Source organism: Cydia splendana, chromosome 5 (assembly GCF_910591565.1).
Source record: "Cydia splendana chromosome 5, ilCydSple1.2, whole genome shotgun sequence".
In the NCBI taxonomy this organism is placed as follows: domain Eukaryota; kingdom Metazoa; phylum Arthropoda; class Insecta; order Lepidoptera; family Tortricidae; genus Cydia; species Cydia splendana.
The window spans coordinates 23156907-23181555 of record NC_085964.1 but is presented as its reverse complement, the minus strand read 5'-3'; the positions used below and the strand labels follow the sequence as shown (position 1 = coordinate 23181555).

At 40.9% G+C, this 24649-nt stretch overlaps 1 protein-coding gene across 1 annotated transcript; it reads left to right on the top strand.

Moving 5' to 3' along the window:
- The first annotated feature begins 8275 nt into the window (after positions 1–8275).
- On the top strand, positions 8276–23064 carry LOC134790401 (inactive protein tyrosine kinase pTKL-like). The gene is given in 4 exon segments (XM_063761169.1): positions 8276–8417; positions 22271–22668; positions 22715–22769; positions 22772–23064. Coding segments are annotated over 4 exon segments (888 nt in total).
- Positions 23065–24649: the final 1585 nt, after the last annotated feature.

Genomic DNA, 24649 nt, shown 5'->3' with positions numbered 1-24649 from the left:
AGTAAATAATGCTAATTTACACACATTGTGTAATCAATATATGATCAGCTTGAATAGACATGTTATCACTAGTCAAACCAGCGAATGTGTGGGTATTGCCAAATACCTAGACATGCCAATTACATTCACCCGCTGCTAGTGAGACAATTGACACCAAGTATATGACCGACCAGCGGATACCAAATAAGTGTTGTGAGGGTATTGCCAAATACCTAGACATGCCAATTACATTCACCCGCTGCTAGTGAGACAATTGACACCAAGTATATGACCAACCAGCGGATACCCAATTAGTCTATCAGAAACAAAGAATCATAAATGCCAAAATAAAATACCAAAAATAAAACATTTACCTACATAACATGTACATAGCTTACTGTTTGATAAACTTTCCAAAAATCGCTCGGCCAATCTGACGAATAATTGCACATTGTTTTAAACATATAACAGTTGCTACATATCTTTCTGCTTGACGATAGCTTCGTGGTACACCAGGAATCTGCTCCACTGTCGCTTGTAGCGGGGTCAAAGGTGGGCAAAGCGATGTCCTTGTCTCTTCCGCGAGCACCGGAGACAGCTTTCAGAAGGCTTCACACAGCTTCCAAATTCGACTGAAATTATATAAGTATATATGTAGTGTAGCTGGATACAATCCCACTTCTGATGTTAGATAAATGTATAATATTTAAAATATTAAATATATTAAAAACTCTAAATTGATAGTAAATATTACTTTCAAGGTAAAACTTGTCAGGAAGTAATTTATTTACCTTGATTCATAATTATGTAAAACTGCTAAATCAATAACTGGATACTATTTAAGTTTTAAGCAAAATAAATAAAATAATAAACAGATGTAATTGAAAATAAAACTGTTTTATTAAATTGAATAATACAATTTATTCACCTTATCATCAACAACTAATATAAACATCCACTATTAGTTTATAATTCAGTAAGAGATTATTTAATTAATTATTTATTAATTAATCCATCTAATTAATCAAGTAGGTACATAATTATTACAATAATTACCAACATAGTATTTACTTAACTTTCAATATTCCTTTGGCGATGATTAACTCAGTGCTGCAGGGCAAGGCAGAATGCAGAATCAGAATCAGAATGATCAATAATGGATCGGTCGGTCCCTTTTATACCCATTTCTACCTGGCAACTGGTTGATCATGCCACTTGTCATTCGATAAGTGACGTCACAGAAGTAGTTTCTCATTCCAGTCCATTTATCGAATCATGCAGAATAAAACTATTAGAATATATTTTCAATAAACTCCGTTATACATAATTATTAATTAGTAATATTAATTCAAAATATAATTACTTCAAAGTAGTTTACAAATTTAAGTACTAAGTTAACAGACTTACTGTTTCTCTTGTCAACGGTGGTTTCGTATCGTACCTACCCACATAAATAGCAAATTCTGTAAAATTCACGTGATGTTGTGTTAAGTGTTTAAATAGTGTAATATATTATCGTCAAAGAGAAACAGGTCAGTTTAATACGTAATACAATTTGTACATAGAATAACAATATTCTAACACGGCCGTTTATGCCACAAAAAAACCTATATTTCGAAACTCTCAAGGATGTCAACATTTAAAGGGTACTTTCCGTTGACCTAGAGTTGAGCACATTTTTTCATTGTGATGGACATCTGTATATATTATTTATTTAGGAGAGAACACCATTACTCACTTCGCAAGTACATCAACACCGCCGCCTGCCACCTCTGACTGACACGCTCTGACCGAATGATGTCTGGCACGGGCACATACGCCAGCAGCGCGCGCCAGCAGTCCTCGTTCAGGTAATCAAGTATCGTTCGTTCATTTGTATCCGCTCCTGAAAACTAGCACAATAAAAGATAAGATGTGGTTTCTGATGCCGCCTCCGCCTGGGCCCGGAAAAAGGGCAAAGCTCGGAGATGCTGGCTGGACGTTGCGAGGGATGGCATGCTTGCTAATTATTTTATTTAAATGGATGCCGTAGATCCGGCTGCGGGGCCCCGAAGCAATAGCGAATTTAAAAATTGACCTTTGATAGTATAACTGACTTATATACAGAAAGCGCTCGGTAATTCGGCTCCTGTAATTTTCTCCCCATGCTAGATTATTGGAACTGCCGTATTTATGGATTTGTGTCAGGCATTCGGCTGTTAAATGCCGGATTATAGAGTCACCCGAGTCGCTTCCTGCCGGATTTCTGGGCGTGCCGGATTGGCCAGCGTCGAAATACTTAGCGCTTACTGTATATTATTATTATTATTTTTTTTTTTTATTTTATTTATAATAACGGTACAGCTATCATGACAGTTGCCCAATGCGATAGTGTAGCAAATATTTAACCTAGGACTTAATACTATTATTATTTCAAAGAATTACATATAACATAATACAAACAAAGTGATTTTATTGAAGTCATTCTCAGAACAATGGAACACATCAATCCGGGTAGCAACTCGATTGAGCGTGCGCAAAGCTCTCGTCCACGGCGCCTCGCGCAGCAGGCCGGTGCGCGCCAGTAGCGGGGGTCGGCGTCGGCGCCACACAAACCGCGGGGGCGCGCACAGGCTCACCGTGGCCAGTACCCTTGGGTTACTGATTCTACCGCGCAACAATTTAAATATATAGGATGTTAGAGCAAGCTCCCTCCTAACCTCCAACTGGTTATACCCTACCATTCCCAGTATAAATAAAGTTGGGTGCATAAGGGGGTAAAAAGGGTAAACACCATAACATTTCAGGTACAAAATCCTCACAAATTTATTTTGTACTCGTTCCAGCATTAATTTGTATTTGGATTCGTGCGGGCTCCAGATACTAGCGTTCATCTCGAGGTGGCTTTTTACAAGAGCCTCGTACAATGCACGTATGGCGACTATATTTGTAAAACCTTGTGCCTGCCTCATGACAAACCCTAAATTCCTGTATGCCCTTTTACAAATCCTAACAACGTGATCTCTGAAGGAAAGGTCAGCTGTAAAGTGCACGCCCAGATCCCGCACCTCCGCAACGCGTTCTATGGCCGTTCCCTCCACAGTGTATCGATGATGTATCGGACTGTGTGACCGGCTAAAAGATATTGATGAGCATTTACCAACGTTAAAGTAAAGTTTATTTTTTTGACTCCATTGTACGACTCGATCAACATCATCCTGTAATGCGAGACAGTCCGATACATCTTTGATTTCACGTACCAGTTTTAAGTCGTCAGCAAATAATAAACATTCTGAGTTTCTTACTACACCTGGGAGGTCATTAATCATCAGAACAAAATTCAATGGACCTAAATTACTGCCCTGACTGACTCCTGACCTCGTGTAGTACGGCTTCGACTTGTACCCTGCACAATCTACGTACTGGCGCCTATCCCGCATATAGCTGGCGAAAAATGCAAGCGTCCGCGGTGTACACCCCGCGTCTGCCAGCTTCTTCAGTAAGATGTCATTATCTACCGTATCAAATGCTTTTTTAAAATCAAAGTAAGTGACATCTACCTGACCGCCGGCATCCACTACTGGTGTAATCGCGGACATAAGGTGAAGCAGGTTACCCGAAGTGCTGCGTCCCGCGCGGAAACCGTGTTGTGCATCAGACAGCTGGCAGCTGACCTGTTCCTGCAGAGACCGCTGTATGGCCGATTCGAAAACCTTTGCAGGTGCACTTAATACTGCCACTGGTCTGTAATCGCACGGTTTCGGACCGCCACTGCCCTTCGGTACTGGTATCACACGCGTCAACTTCCACTGATCCGGGAAAGTTGCAGATTTTAAGGATACATTAAATAAGTGACATAATGGCGTAGCCAGTACCGAACGGCAATCTTTTAGTAAGAAAGGTGGAATTCCATCTGGGCCTACTGAGCGCTTAGGAGGGAGTTTCTGCAACGCGCGGAGCACTTCAGCGACCTCCAGCTCGTGAACGCGAACGTACGTGCTGGAAGCAGTCGCTGCCGCACTCGCTGCCGTGGAATCTAAAGTAGCCGGTGTTGAACTGTAAACCGAGTAAAAATATTTAGCAAATTCTTCAGCTGACTCCTGAGGCGATAAGATCCGTCCTTCCTCTGTTAATACAGTATTGTAATTACTCTTCCTTTTCCGTTTTATATAACTCCAAAAGGATTTTGGATCTTTCGCAATATTGATCTGTAACAAATCTTGGTACTGATTGTGAGCAATTGAAATGGCTATTTTTTAACTCCCTACGACAATCCGAAAACTTCCTATAATCAGCCTCCGATTTACTCTTTTTATACTGCTTATGTAATAAATATTTAAGTTTTATTTTTTGAATAATATCCGCCGTGTACCATTCCGGATAAGTGTACTTAGATTTCACAGCCTTTTTTATTTTACGAGGGACACAAGTATCAAACACTGTATTTAATTTATTGTAAAAATAAGTTACTACCTCAGCAAGATTGTTAATATCATAAAAATCAGTCCAGTCTATAATTGCTAACGACTCATACAATAAATTAAAGTTAGCTTTGCCAAAATTCCAATCACTGGTCAAGATATCAGAATCACCAGTTAATAAGTCAGACTCAGACTCGACGGTCCCAGGAGCCGGTGCGGGCGCCTCGCGCACTCCCACGTACGCCGCAAGCGGCGGATGGTACGGGTCCTCGGGTTGCATCCCCTCTCCCGCCGCGCTCACCGTCACGAGCCCGCTCACTCCCGCGCCGCTCAATATCAAGTCGAGCTGCCTACCGTTACAATTAGGTACTCCATTGTTCTGAGTAAAACCACAATAAGTTATAAAATACTCATAATATGTACGAACATTATCATTGCTAGAAAACAAATTTAAGTCTCCAAACACAATTAACTTGCCCCTATACTTAACCGAAAACTGTTCTATTATACTAAACATAAGCATGTATTCATTTTCATTCGCCTGTGGCGGAATATATACTACGAAACAAGCAAATAAAAACTTATTGTTTAAATGTACCGTAGCACCTACGAGTTCAAACAGATGGTCATCCAAGTTAATGCCGCCGCACTGCACTTGACGTAACTCGAACCGCGGTGTGGCCACTAAAAGCGCGCCACCTTGCTTACCTGGTGGTACTAATTCGGCATCTTGAATAGAAGCATTGCAACCACTTTCCGTTATGGCAAATAGATCTGATGAAGAAGACAGTAGCAACGCCAGGAAATTCGCAGTTTTCGTCCTAAGACCCCTCACATTTTGATACAGAATTTCTATTGGTATTCTCTCTTGCAGTTTTGACTGAACTCCGAAACCAAATCCATTCGCTAAATTCTGCGTCACGCGGCCATACGCTCGCCTGACTAATATCATTATAATATGATTCCGGAACGCCTACTATGAAAGATGCGTAGCCCCTCTCCGACTTATGCTTGATTTTTTCGACTACGATGCTTACGTCATTACCACAAATCGACTGAACATGAGATTTTATTTGCTCAGCGGTAGTTTCTGATATCAAACGCCAAACGTGAAGGTGCTTTTTCTTTTCCATAGCCTTTATTTCTAAACTAGTATTTTCACCTCTAATGACATTTTTAGGGTTCCGTACCCAAAGGGTAAAACGGGACCCTATTACTAAGACTTCGCTGTCCGTCCGTCCGTCCGTCCGTCCGTCTGTCACCAGGCTGTATCTCACGAACCGTGATAGCTAGACAGTTGAAATTTTCACAGATGATGTATTTCTGTTGCCGCTATAACAACAAATACTAAAAACAGAATAAAATAAAGATTTAAATGGGGCTCCCATACAACAAACGTGATTTTTGACCAAAGTTAAGCAACGTCGGGAGTGGTCAGTACTTGGATGGGTGACCGTTTTTTTTTTTGCTTTTTTTTTTGTTTTTTTTTTTTTATATGGTACGGAACCCTTCGTGCGCGAGTCCGACTCGCACTTGCCCGATTTTTTAGTATCTGTTTACGCTTTTTATTATTAGATGGCTCTTTCCGGGTGTTATCAAGGTCCAATGAATCCGTTCCTGCCGAAGAAATCTGAGAATCGACCTTGGTTGTAGCAGAGCTATTCGCTACGAGCGGTGAAGTCGCGGTTTTCGTGGCCCCAACCTTAGCATCTACTCGTACAGGCGCTGCATTTTTTGTCTGTTTTGCTTGTTCACTAGCCTTTTCCGCATATGTTTGAACATTTAGAGATTGGGGCAGGGGTAGTAACTCCAGCTGTTGGCCTGAATTGTCCTCGGCAATAGGAATTTTAGGAGATGGTTTATATGCGATTTTTCGTTCAAGTACCCTCACTTTAAGATCGATTTCCCGTATCTCATTTCTGGTTCCACCGAATGAATGCAGTATTTGTTGAAGTTGCACGGCCTGCGCGTCCAGTCGGGCCATGACCTCGGATCGTAACAGTATCATCTCGTCAATAAGCTGATGAACACTATCTTGATACTTGTTGTCGTCCTCAGAAGTGACCTTTGACCGGGGATGGCTACCCCGTTGTGTATTTACAAAGTTAGTGTTTGTGGATGTGTAAGCGATGTTCAGATTGCTTCGAACTGGTGTAGAACTGTTATTGGATTTCGGTTTCATACACGCACACTCAGGGCAAATCCCTTTGTCTTTTGTCTTTATAGTCTTGGGAGAAATGTTCGAACTCCGCCGGTTGTAACGCGAGACACTTCAAATCGTAAGTCTTTTTACAATTCATATATGAACATTCCATGTATTGTAGACTAAAAATATTCACCCCACAACCACTGCACTTAGATGCCATTGTAATACTTTGTAAATAGATAATATTATTCGCACACGATAATAAACACGTTCGTCTTGGAATTTGACAAAACAATATTATGCCAAGACCTAAAGTTCAACTTATAGGGCTCACACAGGCGTCGCAGGAGCGTGCGTAAGAGCCATTGTAGAGCGGATATTGCATCTGGTCTGCGGGCTGCGCCGCTGAATACAGGCCGAGCCACACCGGCTGCGTGTGCAGCACGCTGCGTTGCGTGCGCTGCGTGACGTGCGCAGCACCCCTGTCACACCGGGTGACGCGCACGTCACGCAACGCAGTGTGCTGCACACGCCACGCAGGCGCACGCTGCAGCTCAGTCATGCGTGCAGTAAAATAAAATACGCCTGCGACAGTACCTACATCATGTTATTATAACTCCCGTTGCAAATGGAAGCAGCTCACCTAATGCCGCCATTGCAATTAGAGGAAAAAAATGTCTCATATTTGAATCGAGATAATTGAGAGTACATAATATTATTCACCGACGCACTATAGTTCACAATACAACAACCTTGTTTTCCAATAGTATCGTTAATACCTATCGTAATAGTATAGTATCGATTTGTTCCCACAGGCCAAATTAAATTTTTATAAGACGTATTTTTTGTAATCTTTGTGCTATGTTGTAAATATACATTCGTATTGACGAACGATTTTAATTAGTTTTTCTTTTATCACTGAATCCATATTAAAAACCAGCACGCGCACCGGCCGAGTTGTAAATAAATACAAGCGAGCTGCGCGTGTACACGCACAGCACCTATGCAGCACCGAGCTGTGCGTGTCCGAACCTGCTCGGTTCGCCCTCTCATAGGGAACGCAGTTAAACACAACGTCATCACTGCACGCAACGAAGCGACGTTGCCGCTCCGCTGCGTGGACGCGTGCACGCAGCACGCAGCCGGTTTGTCTCGTCGGAGCTGCGTTGCGTGCAAGTCACGCGTACGCGCACGTCACGCACACGTCACGCAAGCGGTGTGTCCTCTCGTATGAGTTTTCGTATAATACGAAAAAGCGGTGTGTCCTCTCGTATGAGTTTTCGTATAATACGAAAACTCATACGAGAGGACACACCGCTTGCGTGACGTGTGCGTGACGTGCGCGTACGCGTGACTTGCACGCAACGCAGCTCCGACGAGACAAACCGGCTGCGTGCCGCATGCACGCGTCTACGCAGCGGAGCGGCAACGTCGCTTCGTTGCGTGCAGTGATGACGTTGTATTTACCGGCGTTTCCTATGAGACGGCGAACCGATCAGCCGGCCTAGCCAAGGTTACAATCGCTATCGCTTCGACAACGAAAAGCATTATGTCTCTCTATCACTCTTCCATATTAGCGTGACAGTGACAGTTGCGTTTCGATCGCTACGGAGCGTAAGCAATTGGCGTCTTGGCTACGCGGCCTGGTTCGGACACGCACCGCTCGGTGCTGCATAGGTGCTGTGCGTGTACACGCGCGGCTCTCTTGTATTTATTTACAACTCGGCCGGTGCGCGTGGAGGTTTTTATAATGGATTGCGAAACAAAAGAAAAACTTATTGAACTATTGCGCAAATACGAATGTATTTATAACCAAAAACACAAAGATTATAAAAATTCGTCCTATAAAAGCTTGTTATGGGAACAAATTGGTGTCGCAATTGGAATAGAAGGTAAGTTTATGTTTTGTATTGTGCTATGCTATTTGTCTTGTGTATTTTGTGCGTGCGTCGTATAATAATTTTATTCTCGATTATCTCGATTAAAATAGGTGACAAATTTTTCCCTAATTGCAATTGCGGCATTAGGTGACCTTGCATTTGTACGACGCAAACGCATTAATGCACCGCCTTTAGCAGGAGATCTAAGGTCCACCACCTTGCATTTTGGAGACAAAGCAAACCGCTTGGAACAGGTGTTCCTGGGGGTGATCTGAGCTGATTAAGCCCGGTTGCCAAGAGGTTCCCCCCAGCAGGTGGGCAGGGGAGGGGGGGTAAAAGTGCCTCCAGCGCGCCTCACTCTAAGCTTTATATCTGCATACATCTCGCAACTATATCAAGTTTGGTGTCTTTTTCGTGTAATTCGAGGATGAAGAATTCAGTTCTGTGACTAAATTTTCACTCACCCATACAAAAAATTCGAGAAATTCAAAATTCAAAAAAAATCTTTTATTTTTTTTTTCGTAAATCCTCTAAAAAATTTTAACTATGAGGATTTGCTCTAGAAAAAAAATACCTGTGAATAGCCCAGTTATCCTACTATACAGAATAGTAAACTTGTCAAACATTTTTTTTCATAACTCTGTTAAAAAAAAATGTTTTGTGTCGCGCGGCGTACCTGCATTGTAAGAGCGGTATGCAGCGTTTAGGATTTTTAAGTATGTTTAGATGACTTCTGATAAGTTGTTATTCTTCTGGTTGTAGATTACATTAATAAATTACTTCTGGAAATGATATATATACAAATATAAATTAAATATATAAATAAAGATGTTGGGAAAACTTTCGCCAACAGAGTTAAGTATTATAAATGTGATAAAATTAACATCTTTTCCATATCTCGGGACCATGGGGTCCCGGACCTTTGGGAGGCGTACGTGGGGACGAAGCCAACAGCGCAGAGGCCCTTTAAGGCACGTTATTCTAAAAGCAAGGGATACATGTGGTGGATACTATCCCCGAACGCACAATATAATACATCCGGAGATGGTCCCCGCCAGGTGCAAAGACTATTACAGTGCAGCACTTTTGTGCTGCGATGGGAACTAAGGTCATGGGCTATAGATTTGAAAGTTGGATGGACTGGATAATGGGCTATGGGAGAGACTAGCGGACACCTGCCGTGACAATCAGTCTCAAAATTGTAAATGACAGGTGGTGACTCGCCAACTCATTGAGTGGGCCCCGCAATAGCCGCACGCACAGTGCGACAACAGGGCAACACTTTGGAGTGGCTGTGAGGTTGTCGAGAGGTGAGTCTGCGGTAGCCAGATCCCGGTAATCCGTTCAGCCGGCGTTATGACATTTTACACTTCCAACCTGGAGCATAGGTCCCGCTCTTGCGACTCCATTCTGGCCGGCCAATCAAGGCAAGCACAGAGGCGAGGGCCAGATGACAGGGCCCTCTGGAATAGGGGTCCGCGGTGTCGTCACTCACCGTCAGCTCGCCACAAGCTGCCCCCGCGGGACATTATTATTATTATTGTGGTGTTGTGGGCCTTTGAGTGTCGCATTGACCAGCATTGATTTATTGTGACGGCCCTTTAAGTTCATTACTAATGCCCGTTGCATCCAGAAAGTTCCAGATTCTTTGGGCCGTAATGTTTTGTACCTCATAGGGTTGCACTACGTGTCGCCCTAGGTAGGTACTTCTTTTTGACATTAGTAGTCCACAAGAACAGAGAATGTGCATTGCAGTCTCCTCTGACTCCTGACAGAACCTGCATGTCGCATCTTGTTTCTTGCCAATTTGAAACATATATATGTTTGTTCAACTTGCAGTGTCCAGTCAGTATTCTGGTCACCGCGCAGGTTTTGTGCCTTTTGAGTCTTAAAAGCTCCTTAGCAGTTTTGCTGTTGAACCCTTTGATCAGAGCTTTCGAGTGTTCTTGTCCTTTAACGAACTTCCACCAATCGATTGCTCTCGTTTTTTCTAAGTTGCTGAGCAGAGAATATGCATCTCGTTTTGTGCTTCCACAGAAGGGTTCTGGGCCGACCAGGGGTTTGTCTGCGCCCTTTCTAGCAAGTTCGTCCGCTTCTTCGTTTCCGTTAATGTCGGAGTGCCCTGGTACCCATCTAAGTGTAACTTTGTTGGAGTAAACCAGTGCATTTAGGTTTGTTTTACAGTTCTGGACTAGTTTTGAGTTTGACTCAAGGGATTCTAGTGCCAGCGGAGCAGCCTGGCTGTCTGAGTTGATGTAGATAAGCTGGTGTCTTAGGTTTCTATCCAGGTTGATCTCCGCACATTTGTTGACGGCGAAGACTTCTGCCTGGAAGATTGAGGCCAATGTGCCCATGCTGACGCTAGCTCTGAGCTTAGATCTCTCACCATAGATCCCACATCCTACATCATTGCCTTTCTTGGAAGCATCTGTATATCAGATGTGGCTTCCCTCTTCGACGTACATTTGGTTGTTGATCCATTTGTCTCTAGGAGGTATTTCTACTGTGTACAGTTTGGTGAGATGACATTCGGTGTGAGCGTCATCAGTGGGCATGCTAAGGGCTCTATTCGCAAAAACCCAGGCCTTTAGATTGGTTAATGCCTGAGAGCGCCATTTTGGCCTGTTTAGCGTGCATATTCTGTAGACGCACTGCTTGGCCTCCTTTTGCACCTGCAAGTGGAGTGGTATGATGTCCAGCAGTGCATCTAGGGCCGCTCCCGGTGTCGAGGAGTAGGCGCCTGTTACTGTTAAACAAGCCGTGCGTTACAGGCTGTTTAGAGTGTCTATTGCTGTCTTTTGGCTGGTTTTGTTACACCAGACTGCGGAGGCGTAGGTGACAATTGGCCTCACTACCGCTGTGTATAACCACATAGCAATTTGGATCTTAAGCCCCATCTTGCTCCTGCCATTCGACAGCATGACCACATGGCCATTTTCACTTTTTGTATAATGTTTCTCAGGTGAGGGTTCCAAGTTAACTTTTGGTCAAAGGTGACCCCTAGATACTTGACCTCTGCCGAGAACGGTATTATTTGTCCATTAAGTCTTGGTTTTGTGAGTTTATCGAGCTTCCGTTTCCTTGTGAATGGTTAAATGGCTATTACAGTCTTGCTCGGATTAATGGACAAGTCATTTTCTCTACACCATTTGAATATTGTGTTTAGAGCTCCTTGCATTAGGTTGGATATTGTGTTGAGGCAAGGGTCTTTGACGATGACTACAAGGTCGTCGGCATATCCTTGTGTAGGTATCAAAGTCTTGGCCTGAGGCCTGACATGATTGCAAGAAGTTGGTCCACTGCTAGGATCCATAATAGTGGGGATAAAACGCCTCCTTGTAGGCACCCTTTAGTGGTATAAAATTCATGCTCTATATATAGTATTGATGGTCAGAGTGGCTACTCTGTTTGAGAGCATGCTATGTACCCATCTGGTGGTTTCGTGTACTCCCTTTGATTTCATACCATTGAGTATGGTCTCTGTGGGCGTATTGTCGAAAGCACCTTCAACATCAAGGAACGCACATAGAGCGGTTTGCTTTGCCTCTAGGGTTTTCTGCACCTTGTCAACCTGGTTGAAAATTATTTCGGCGACACGGCGGTTTTTGGCGCACGGCGCGATTTGGTCTATGTTTGGGGACAGATTATAGCCCCTCAGCAACAGCCACCATGTCCTGCTGACTGGGGCTGGTCCAAACAACAAGGTTATTGGGAGCCCATATGGACAAGCCTACCACTTGCATACCACTCTTACAATGCAAGTACGCCGCGCGACACAAAACATTTTTTTTAACAGAGTTATGAAAAAAAATGTTTGACAAGTTTACTATTCTGTATAGTAGGAGAACTGGGCTATTCACAGGTATTTTTTTTCTAGAGCAAATCCTCATAGTATACATTTTGTAGAGGATTTTCGAAAAAAAAAATCTAAAGATTTTTTTTGAATTTTGAATTTTTCGAATTTTTTGTATGGGTGAGTGAAAATTTAGTCACAGAAATGAATTCTTCATCCTCGAATTATACGAAAAAGACACCAAACTTGATATAGTTGCGAGATGTATGCAGATATAAAGCTTAGAGTGAGGCGCGCCGGAGGCACTTTTACCCCCCCTCCCCTGCCCACCTACTGGGGGGAACCTCTTGGCAACCGGGCTTAATCAGCTCAGGTCACCCCCAGGAACACTTGTTCCAAGCGGTTTGCTTTGTCTCCAAAATGCAAGGTCCCCTTAGAAAACGGGACCTTAGATCTCCTGCTACTTCCAAGTTTTGACTCGTTCCTGCATTTTCGGGCAAGTTTTGACTCGAAGTCGGTTCATTTGGAAGCATTCGCATCATGTCGCCGTGTTTAATTCTAACAAAATTGTGCAAGCAGCATGCAGCCTTTGTAACGTGAATGGCTTTTTCAATATGGCATTCCATAGGTCTATGGAAAACTCGCCATTTTTCTGCTAAAATTCCGAATGTGTTTTCGACGAGACGACGTGCACGACAGAGCCTGTAATTATATCTTCGTTTTCTTTGGTCATGTATAATTGTTGCTCCGGGAAATGGTCGCATTAAGAATGTTTGCAGTGCAAAACCTTCATCGCCGAGTAAAACGTGTGGCACTGGTTCAGTAGTACCAGGCAGGGGCTTCGGAGGCAGTAACTGTTTATCGTGTAGATATTGACGATAAAACGCAGAATTTTCAAAAATGTTACTAATCACTGTGGCGGCCGTAACTGCCAACGTCTATCACGGTAAATTTATAAAATGGGTCGGCGACGGCAAATAAGACTATTGAAAAAAAATTTTTGTAACAGTAATAGTTTGAACCACTGTTGCGAGGGCATTCTACCCGAACTACTCCAGTAAAGATACGCTTACGTTAAACATTAATTAGTAATAGGCAATTTTTTTTTTATTCCTGTTCTTTAGATCATTTTAAGATACTTTATTTTCGAATCCAAAAAACTTTCTGTCCGGAAGTAGGTAAAAAAAAATAGTTAAAAAAAAGAGCCGTTCTTGTTTGTTAAAAATAGTAATAGTATTTTTAGTTCGTAAACGTGACGAAAATAATATTTATAATGAGTCGACAATGGAATCAGTCAAAATATTAACACGGAAAATAACTCATTCAATAAATGGCGGGGCCTCACGGATATACGTCGTGACTTGATATAAAAAAAAGTAATAATTAGGTCTTTGATTGAATTACCATAAAACTACCTCATTAAGCTATTTATCCGAGAATCCGACATCAACATTATTTGTATCACTTGTATATATATTTACGCCTTAAACATGCTAGAAAAAATGGTTATAGATATAATTTCTTGCAGACTTTGTTCTGATAACGTTCAAAGTGATATTCAATACATAATCACACAAAAATATGGTCAATGTAATAAATATGTGCATTTTATCAAATTCGCTAAATGAAACTACCAAATTTGAACTCTTTGCGCTAATGCTAAGGATTACATTTCCTTGCGGCGCGCGGGGACAGTTTCAATGCGGGCGGTGGCGGGAGTTCGTGCCAAGGACGCGTGGATAGTATGTAGGTAAGTATGTACTTACCTACAAGTTGCTACAAGTGACAGGCCAATTCGAACGTGCGCGGGCGTCTCGCTCGCACCAAATATTTGTGCGGCCAAGTCTGAGCAAAATGAACGCGCGCGTGAATGATAGCTGATTAAAAATAACTGATATCATATCCAATATTATTGGTTGATGTTCAAATTATATTCGTAATTATATACGTCAATTATGACCCACTACAAAAATAAAAATTGCGCATGACTATCTATCGTTCTTATTTAATTTCAGAATGGCATAGTGTGGAGTGGCATTATAAAAGGAATACTTATTATCGTAGTCATTTGACAGTTTTGGTGACACTTTCACATTCTGTCACAGCGAAGTGTGTAGGCCCATTCTTTAATTTGATATTAACGTCTATCCAACAACTTTGTCAGTAGAAAAAGGCGCGAAATTCAAATTTTCTATGAGACAATAACCCTTCGCGCCTAAGCGTCTGTAGACTTTTTTTTTCAACAAACGTATTATATTGACTATTTCGTGCTCTTTCAATTCATAGTTTACGTTCCATAATAAGTATAACATAGTAAGTTCCATAATAAGTATAACATAGTATAATAAGAGTCGACGTGAAATATATGTTTACACTTTTGCACCTTACTTACTCCTTTGCAATAAGGCGAAAAGTACGGCTTTAAAATGACAGCGTTTTACACAAAAATAAAACGCTAATTAAATAACTTACCATATTCGGAACCTAAGAATAAATAATATTGAGAGTGGCAACACTGTCGTAGGGGGCTATTCATAAATTTAAGTCATTTCAAATTTTGGGGGGGTCTGGACATCGGATGATGGTAGCATGACGCAGGTGGAAACGGTGTCATTCGAAGCATGATTTTTTGATGATTTTATGGGGGGGGGGGGCGACAAAAATCGTCAAAAATAGATGACGTCATGTATGGACAGCCCCTAGGTCGTATTGTCTTTTTCTAGCATATACCTCCCTCTCTACCCCACACTCCTACCACACAGGCAGGTTGCTTTGTCAGTTATACAAGACAAATTTTCAAGTCATTGTCTCAATATTATACATATTTGCACCATGCAGGATTAAAAATTTAGGTTCCGAATAGAGATGCACCGGATATTCGGTTACTATCCGGTATCCTATCTCGCCCTTATTTTAATATCCGGACGGATACCGGATACTAAAATAAGGGTACTAAATAACTATGCTTGATATCGGAATATAATCGTACTCGATTATTATTTTAAAACAATTTAAACGTTCCATTCACTAGCTCGCGCACTAATTTCGTACCTAGTGATAGACCTATATACCGCGCGAAAGTTCATTACGAAACAGGCCAAAACTTCCACAATGCGCACCTGAAAAACCTGAATATTTCCGCCGGCCGAATATTCGGCGGCTGAATACTGAATATTCGGCCTATGGTCAGGCCGTACCTCCCGTATCCTGTATGCGGCCAAACAACTATCCGTTGCATCTGTAGTTCCGAATATGATAAGTTATTTAATTAGCGTTTTATTTTTGTGTAAATGCTGTCATTAAACAGCTGTACCGATATTCGGAACCTAAGAATAATATTGAAACATGTTTGTTATCGCCTGGTGGTGGGAAGACGCCAAACCAATGTGATTATACATATCCTATGATATACTTATTATGTGTATGTAATATAATTATATTATGAGTGTTTAATTAATAATGTAGTACGTACACCCTTTATTGTAACACCTGTGAGGAGAGAGATATTTAGTAAAGTATAGAATTTGATAGGTACATTTTGTAAAATTAACATTTATTGTATTTATTTATTAATTCAAATAACAAATTGCACCTTACAGCTAATGCCAAAGCAGCACAATTTGGAACACATTAACAACATAAAGCATTTTTAACATTATTTATAACAATACAATATACAGCTAAGACACATGTATTCATTATGGTATGCTACTCTTAGGCATCTCTCTTTCTAATATCCTCTTGCACTTTCACATCACTATTCCGGATCGTTTTTATTTGCTAGATAATTTAACGGACAACTATAGTACATTGTAGGAGAGGACGGAAAACCGCTAAAAGATGGACGAGTGAGTTTGAGGGCCGACACGTTGGTGGAGGCCCTCGAATAATACGACTCCATCTTTAGCGTTTCCGGCCGAGGCATTACATAGTGCTTTTCACGACTACTGCGAGGAAATAAGGAAACATTTGGATAACTATAAGTACTAGCCCGCGATTTCTCTGGTAGCAAATTACTAGCCACTGCCTGTGCTGTCTCTTGAATTTCGGTAGGTGTCAGCGTAAGAATATCATTTTCTTCACTAGAAGAACTCATTTTTATAGCGAGCGTAGATACGTGTTTCTTATATTTTATAGTACTATCCAATTCAGTGAGAATTTTCCGATCCCGCCTTTTTTCTTTTTTATCACATTTAAGAGGCGTTTTTATGTTGTTTGCTTCAAACGGACTCTAAACTTAGAAGCGTTTTTGCTAAAAAAAACCACAAACAGCTACAAAAGTAAAAAACGCCTTAAGCGTGAATCGAATGAACTGACTGAATGAATGAATAGTTTGACATTTCGTTTTTTTTTAAACAAGAAATTGGTCCTATAAATAACCTAAATTTATTTTTGAAGGAAAAAGTTGCGCCAAAAAAGACCTTTTATTGATTTTTATGTTTTAAATTATACTCATTGCTGTAGCGAACTGTCACCAATGACAGATGATGATAATAATGAAACATTGTACACTCGCGTGCAAAAGTATTGCATCACTTTGCATTTTTTCGTCCGCATCCAATATATTTGTAAACTGGTTAATTTCTCTAAATTATTTTAATGTAATCATGTTCCTTGAAGTTTTAGCTTTACGAAAAGTAAAAAAACATGGAAATCGGCCCAGTATTTTTCAAATTATCGGCATTTTCCCGATTTGTGAGCGGTTTCACGTTATCACGCGCACGAGTTGCGTTACCCTTGACCCTTATAAAACGGGGGTAGAGAAGGGGTTGTTATCAGTCACTTATCAGAAGTCGATCGTTACATATCTCCGCGTATTTTCCCGTGAAAAAGACCTGGAAAAATGGAAACCACTGAAGCTGAAGTCCGCCAAATCATCCAGCCCCTGCAAGCGGGGCGTAGCCAACGTTCAGTAGCTGCCGAGCTGAATTTAAGCCAATCTGCAGTTTGCAGAGTTTACCAGAGGTTCCAGGGGACTGGATCCTTTACTTCAAGACCAAGAAGCGGCCGCAGAGAGTGTACATCAGAGAGGGACGACCGCTTCTTTGTCACAACATCTCTCCGAGATCGACACCAGACCAGCATTGCCATCCAGCAGCGTCTGCGTGAGGTACGAGGAGTGGCTGCCAGTGAGTAGACAATAAGAAGAAGACTTAAGAAAGCGAACTTGACACCCAGGAGGCCCGCAGCGGTGCCCAGATTGCTGGCGCGACACCGTACAGCCTAAAGAGAGTTTACTGAAAATCACAAGGACTGGACCATTGAGCAATGAACCCCAGTTCTCTTCTTGAAAGAGTGCAGAATGTGTTTGAATGGATGTGACCGAAAAGGAAGAGTCTACAGAAGGCCAGAAGAACAGTTCGCTCAATGTTTCTTCTCCGAAAGGGTCGCCTATGGCGGTGGATCCGTAATGTTCTGCGGCGGCATTTCCTACGACGGGCGGACAGAACTGGTTTTCGTGCCTGGCGGGGGCCGTGACAGTGGATTGACCGCTGCCAAGTACATCACTGATATCCTGGAGGAACATGTTGTTCCTTATGCCGGTATTTTTGATGAGGGGTTCATCCTAATGCAGGATAATGTCCCGTGTCATACCGCTAGGGCCACCGCAGCCTACCTTCTCGAAGTGGGCATCGACACAATGGACTGGCCAGCGATGAGCCCGGACCTTAACCCCATTGAACACGTGTGGGACTACCTAAAAAGGAGGGTTCGAAAGCGGAATCCTGCCCTGGTCAATGTTGAGGAGTTGAAGGGAGCCTTGCTGGAGGAGTGGGACGCTATTCCTCATGATCACATTAGAAAATTAATTACGCCTATGAAAAACCACTTGGTTTGTGAAAGGAGGCCTGTAGGTGGCAATACCAAGTATTAATTTAATAATAATAAACGATATTGTATTAAAAAAATGACTTTTATTCTCAAGTTTCCGGATTTATTTTTGGAGCATTATGCGACTACTTTCAGTTTTATGATTTTTTATAGTCTTCAGATTCGAAATTTCATTGAATTAACCATTTTTCTAATGCGTTACATTATAAGCTTTCAGTTGATACCAAAATTTTCAGAATCGGGTATAGAATTACAAAGATATTGGGTGCGGACGAAAAAATGCAAAGTGATGCAATACTTTTGCACGCGAGTGTAGTAGTGGTGGTTCAAGTGCTACAGCTATTGCCTACTTTCCAGCTTGGTTTTAGACCATCTATTGCCACATTTCCGAACAGTGGCGTGAAAAATTTAATTATTTATTTCACACCAGCTCGGAAAGGCTTACTTTGCACTTCAAAGACTGAGAGCAAAGTTTCATTTTATTCACAAGTGAGGCAAAGGAATCAAATGCAAATTTTGAGTTGTTTTCTTATGTTTGCTGGTAGAATTGACTTTTAAATCATAAATATTTAATAAAATTCATTTGTATTTGATTTTGTATGATATTTTTACATTTAATATTTGCTTCGGGTTGGTGTGATGAAACATTTTGTGTTTCACTTGGGGCAAATTTTGTTTAACCCTCGTGCTTTGAAACCCTCGCAACGCTCAAGATTCCATGTTTCGAATGTTTTACTTGCTCAAGTATCAATATTAGCACGAGCGGTTAAACAACAACTTTGCCCCCTTGTAAAATAAATAACTATTTCAATATAGTCAGCTAAACTGAGGTACAAATTCAAAAACTCACCAGCAGTTTAGCTTCACGACCTTCCAGATGGAAAAACAGCATGCCAATGACTTGAAAATTTGCCTTGTATAACTGACAAAGCAACCTGCCTGTGTGGTGGGAGTGTAGGAGCGAGGGACGTATATGCTAGAAAAGGGCAATACGACCTACGATAGTGTTGCCACTCGCAATTAGAAATGCAATGGATAGTTGTTTGGTCGGATACCGGATATTCGGCCCGATCGTCGGCCAAATATTCGGTATCCGACCGCCGAATCTTCGGCCGGCGGAACAATAAAAAAAATAAAAAATCATTTATTTCAGACCTTGGTTCATACACTTACACCAAAAAACTAATTAACTACAAACTAAATTTAACAATACCTACATTTCGGTGTTTAGGTGCGCATTGTGCAGGTTTTAACCTGTTTCGTGGTGAACATTGGCGCGGACTCATTTCTATGTTCGAAATGAGTAGGTACCTACGCGTGCAAGTGAGTGGATGTTTAAATTGTTTTGAAATAATAAACGAGTAATGTACAATATGACCGTGACTGTTTCTTAAATCCAATTTGTTTACTCTGAAATCAAGCAAAGTTACTATCCGGTATCCGGCCGGGTATATTATTCTGAGGTTCCAAATATCGGTACAGTTGTTTAATTGTTGCTTAATTTGGAGATTGACCCCAATTTCATTTCTGATCAAATCGGTCGATTTGATCATCCCGTCTGGACTTCACTTAACAGCCGTAACACATTACCGCGCCGTTCAGGGTCACGGTGCGCCAAACCATAGCCTGATGTCATGTAGGTATGTATAATGTACTTAGTCCAAAATTATGTTATTTACTAATTATGTTATTTATATGCATTAAACGTTAAATCTGAACCAATTCGATTACTATTCTATAGTGAAACACATTCAGCTTGACTAGAAAAAGCGCGGCAAATTTAAAACATGTATAGCGTTAGGTTTCAATAGCGCTCAGAGACCTGACTTTTATCTCGATATCGTAATTTTCTAGCGACAAATCCATTATCTATACAAAACTGTCGCAAAAATGTTATCGCTTGTATATCGTGGTACAGGATAGGATGGAGCCATATACTTTACTACTTGCTTGCAAGTATCGTAATTAAACAGTGCTAAGTAGTTAAATACGCGCAATGTATTTTTATGTCATAAATAATGTATTTTTTTAATGTTAATTTAGTATTAATTATAGTATGTATATTGTTTTATCCACAAATATGAATAATTGTAGTTAATTTACCAATAAAACATAATTTATACGGCCACAAATAAAATATTAAATGCTTCTAAAGTCTGTTTGGTTATTTCTACATGGAAACGAAGTCATTTCAAATTATAAAAACATTAACTGAACACCTTATTGCCGCCTGCAGTCACCGCTCGCCGCTCAGCTATCCGCTGTCGTTAATACCACGGCCTTACGTTTTATGACACTGAGTCGCGTCAGGGGAGCGACACGGTTCGGTGCGCTTGCGTTCAGTCGAGTTTTGGAATATTACTGCAAATTTTTGTTGTTTGTTAATTTGTTGGTTATTGTTGTTTGTTAATTTGTTGGTTGTGGTGTCGACTTTTATTGCCCTAGTCGCCAAATGATGTTACTAGTGAAATTTTAACCGACACCACACGGTAAAAATAAGTTTAACAATAATTACTTACTTAAAAATCGAATAAAAACGGTATTTCTAATCCATAACTTATATTTTTTGCTATTCAATTAAAGAGTACTAACAAAATCCTAACTCAATTAATTAGTGCAAATATTTTAAGGTTTGCGATTCCTGCTCGGCCTTGCGTCGCAAGGTGCCCGGTACCACTGTATTGCAGCATTAACTAGAAATGCTTACTTTGGGGAACATTAGCAACTGTCGTTTTTGATAATTACATTTTAGTGGTGAGGGGTGGTACTTAAATGACCGCTATTGAAACCTAAAGTTTAAACTTACAGGCGCGAAGATTTGATTTCCCTAAGAAAATTTTAATTTCGCGTCTTTTTCTGCTATCAAATTGGGTGTGTGTCAGTATAATAGCCCTATATAATTGGCCTATTATTGTATTAAATTTAACGCGCACGCAAAGACGGAAAGCCTGCAATTACGTAAAATTTACTTTCTTATTTACAGCACTCTTGCCCAGATTAAAGCTGATAATTAGTTCGAATCTAGTCTCCCATATTTTTTACGTTCACTAGTACATATGTTTTGACCGAGTAAATAGTAAATATACTAAATACTTTTTTAAATATTCGCGCTCGGGGCGATGGAAGTTTCATCGTTCCGTCGCCCCGCTCCATGCAACGACCAATCGCGTTAGCTCGCTGGCTCGTGCGCGGCAACTTTAAAGCAACGATAACGTTTTTGATGGTTTTTTGTGTTACGAATCTTATTTCAAGCCGATTTTTACAGTATTCGATGAAGGAGAACTCATAATAAAAATCCCATATGATATTGATCTATTACCATTTTTAACCAGGCAATTAATGCACAACCCCATAAAACCTCCCATACGGTATTATTTAGTGTACGATTAAATTGCAACGCTTGTACTTATTGTAATTTGGAAATAATGAGAGAAAAAATAGCCTATTACCATTTTTGAGGACGGAAATATACTGAATTTAATAATAACCGTAGGTTACTTACTTTAAATGTAGGATACAGAATTATTTTTTGTGTGATTCATGCTTAATGTCATAAAGCAAATATTTCTCTATGAGTATAAATTTAAAAAATGTTATTAATATTTTTTACAAACTTTCTGTGATTTTTTATATTTTTACATTTTTTTTTAAATACCTAAATGTAATATATTTATTTGGATTATGTGTCGACGTAATCACTAGATTTATTATCTGTCCCATACACCGAAAATTTCAGCTATTACTAATTATTTCCATTCCGCCATACTAGCCGAGCGTACCTTTCTTGGCCATGCTTTCCGTCTGCGCTACCGACGGCGTTTGGGAAGTTCCAAATCTCTCGATAGCCCAACTCCGATTGTTTCCAAATCTCTTCAGTAGGGCTAGGCATATATATAGGTTGTAAACATTCCCAAATAGCTTTTGATACTTCTTCTACTATTATAGAAACAGTGCTTCGTCCAATGCGGAATGAAAATGAAATTGTTAGAAAAGAGTCACCAGTTCTTATGTACCTGAAAAATATATAAACTATTTTAACGAATGTATTCGGGTAATTTTATATATGGTCATAAACCGTCACATAAATCCAATAAGTGACTCTTCTTATGATGGAATTTTGGACAATTTTAACCTGTATGTATTTCGAAATTATCCGTCATACGAAATTACCCGAATACTCCTTACTTATATAACTTTATATTTTTGTACAGATTATATATAATTTTAGTAATTGTTTAAGGTACCAAAGCCAAGGACGCCTGGAGAACGTTGAGAGACGGATATATTAGGCACAAAAAACAAGTGAAAGGACAAACGGGTTCGAGTAGGAAATATTCAAATTATACATGGAGTTCCCACATGACATTTCTTGATGGAACGCTCGAGCTACGACCTACTGGATCTAATGTTAGACCTACGCAGGAATGCTCTGATCCGCCACAGTCTTCATTGGCCGGACGATCTCAATCACCGTCACCACCTCCACAACGACCACCATCTTCACCACCACCTCCAACGGAACCGCAAACACCAGTTGCACCACAATCTCGGCCATCTTCGCAAACACAACAACAACCAAGTACATTGCCGTCGTCAACGCCACGTACAACAAAAAAAAGGAATGACAGCGACACGGGACTAGACACCCTGACAGAGTTCTTGACTATCTCAGAAATAAAAAAAGAGGGAGTGGGATAGTGTTGACCATTTGTTTATGAGCTATGCTAAAACTTTTAAAAACTATCACTTAGAAAACAAGGCAAAATAAAAGTTGAGTTGGCAAAAATGTTCGCTGAGGCTGAATTGGATGATTTAGAAAATAATGTAACAACTAATCCCGACCTAAACATTGAACCCTCCTCACCGGTAATAATTCTGTCTCCGGCGTATTCCATAATATCTGACGATTCAGGTGATCCAAGCCAGTCTTTATTGTTCAATAACTCTCAAGAAGAAGTACCCACTGCAAACCAAGTTGATATTAGCGTAATAGCCGATGATGACACACAGGTCCTTGATCTATCACATTTATAATGATCACAAGATTAAAATAATAATATTTTTTTTTTTTTGAGTTCCTACTTTGTATTTGTTGATTGTTTTAGTTCAGCGGTCGGCAACCTTTTAGCAGCCAGGGGCCACATGGTAGTTAACGAAGTCGACGCGGGCCGCACTTTATTATATTTAACACTGTATCAGACATTGTCGTTTGTCAATATTACATACAAAATAGCCAGGGGGCTCGCGGGCCGCATGCGGCTGGCGGGCCGCTGGTTGCCGACCGCTGTTTTAGTTCATTGATTTAATTAGTCTTAAGATAATAATAATATCACATGTTAATTGTTTTGAGTTCCTATTTTGTATTTGTTGACTGTTTTAGTTAATTGATTAATTAAGTTTTAAGACAATAAGTGCTTTTAAAATACAAACCTTAAACAAACTGCTAGCCTTTCTCTGGTTCCAATAGCCTTCCTGTAGTTAGTGTCATTTTTTAATATATGAGGTCTCACTAAATCATGTAACTCTTCAAAAGAATCTCTTGACATGTGGAAATACCAGTAAAAGCGATCTTCGTGAGACTCAAGTTCACGGCATAGGTTATGATATTCACTATGTTCCCCTCTTTTTCCATTGATTTCGTGAATCCACACTCTTTTAGGTTTCGTAGGAGTATTTTGCGTTAAAAGTAAGAGGAGTGCCTCCTCTTCATCCGATGAACTGCTATCAAACATTGCTAGTCGTCTAGATGCTCTAGGGAATAGTACGGAAATGGCGGCGGATGTGCACGCAGAGCTGCAGCGTGCGCCTGCGTGACGTGTACAGCACACTGCGTTGCGTGCGCTTGCGTGGCGTGCGCGTCTCCCGGTGTGACAGGGGTGCTGTGCACGTCTACGCTTACGTCGACGCACACGTGCTGCGCACGCAAGCGGTGTGGCTCGGCCTTAAGGCACTATATCCCCAAAAATAACACAAATTTGACTTTACTAGCGCTTCGAAAAGTCTATCGAAAATGTTAAAAGATTATTATTTTAAAATTATTTTATTAACACATTCACTGCCTACAATAAGGTACGCTTATACCTACCTAATATATTCCAATAACCCTATAGTACTTAACCTCTCCAAATGTCACCGATAATCGCTTGCTATCTGCAATATTGTGGCATTTAGGCGCATGGAACACTGTATCCGATTAACCGGGTCCACACATTCCACTGGCCGTTTTGTGCGCGAGGAACTTGCCTCGCGCGTATGCTCGCTCTATGTGGACCCGGCTACACGCACGTCGCTCCGATGTTTGAGCGAGTTAACGCTATCCGTTCGCACGTACGATTTGGATGCAGTGTGCATTCCCCTTAGGCCTCATTGGCACGAGAGTTTAAGGGGCTTGGCACACTGTGCTAGAATGGCATTCGTGGTGGTTGGAATCGATTCAGCCTTCTTGGCAGAATCGGTCGGTTCAGTCTGGACGGCTGCAAAACAACAAATCAAAAACTTTATTTATCGTATGGCAAGTAATTAAATTAACAGTATGTACCTAATAGGTGTGGCAAATGTATCCTAGTGTTTTAACTTTTTCCTAGTGTTTTAACCGCCAAGAACACCTAACTAAAGGCGT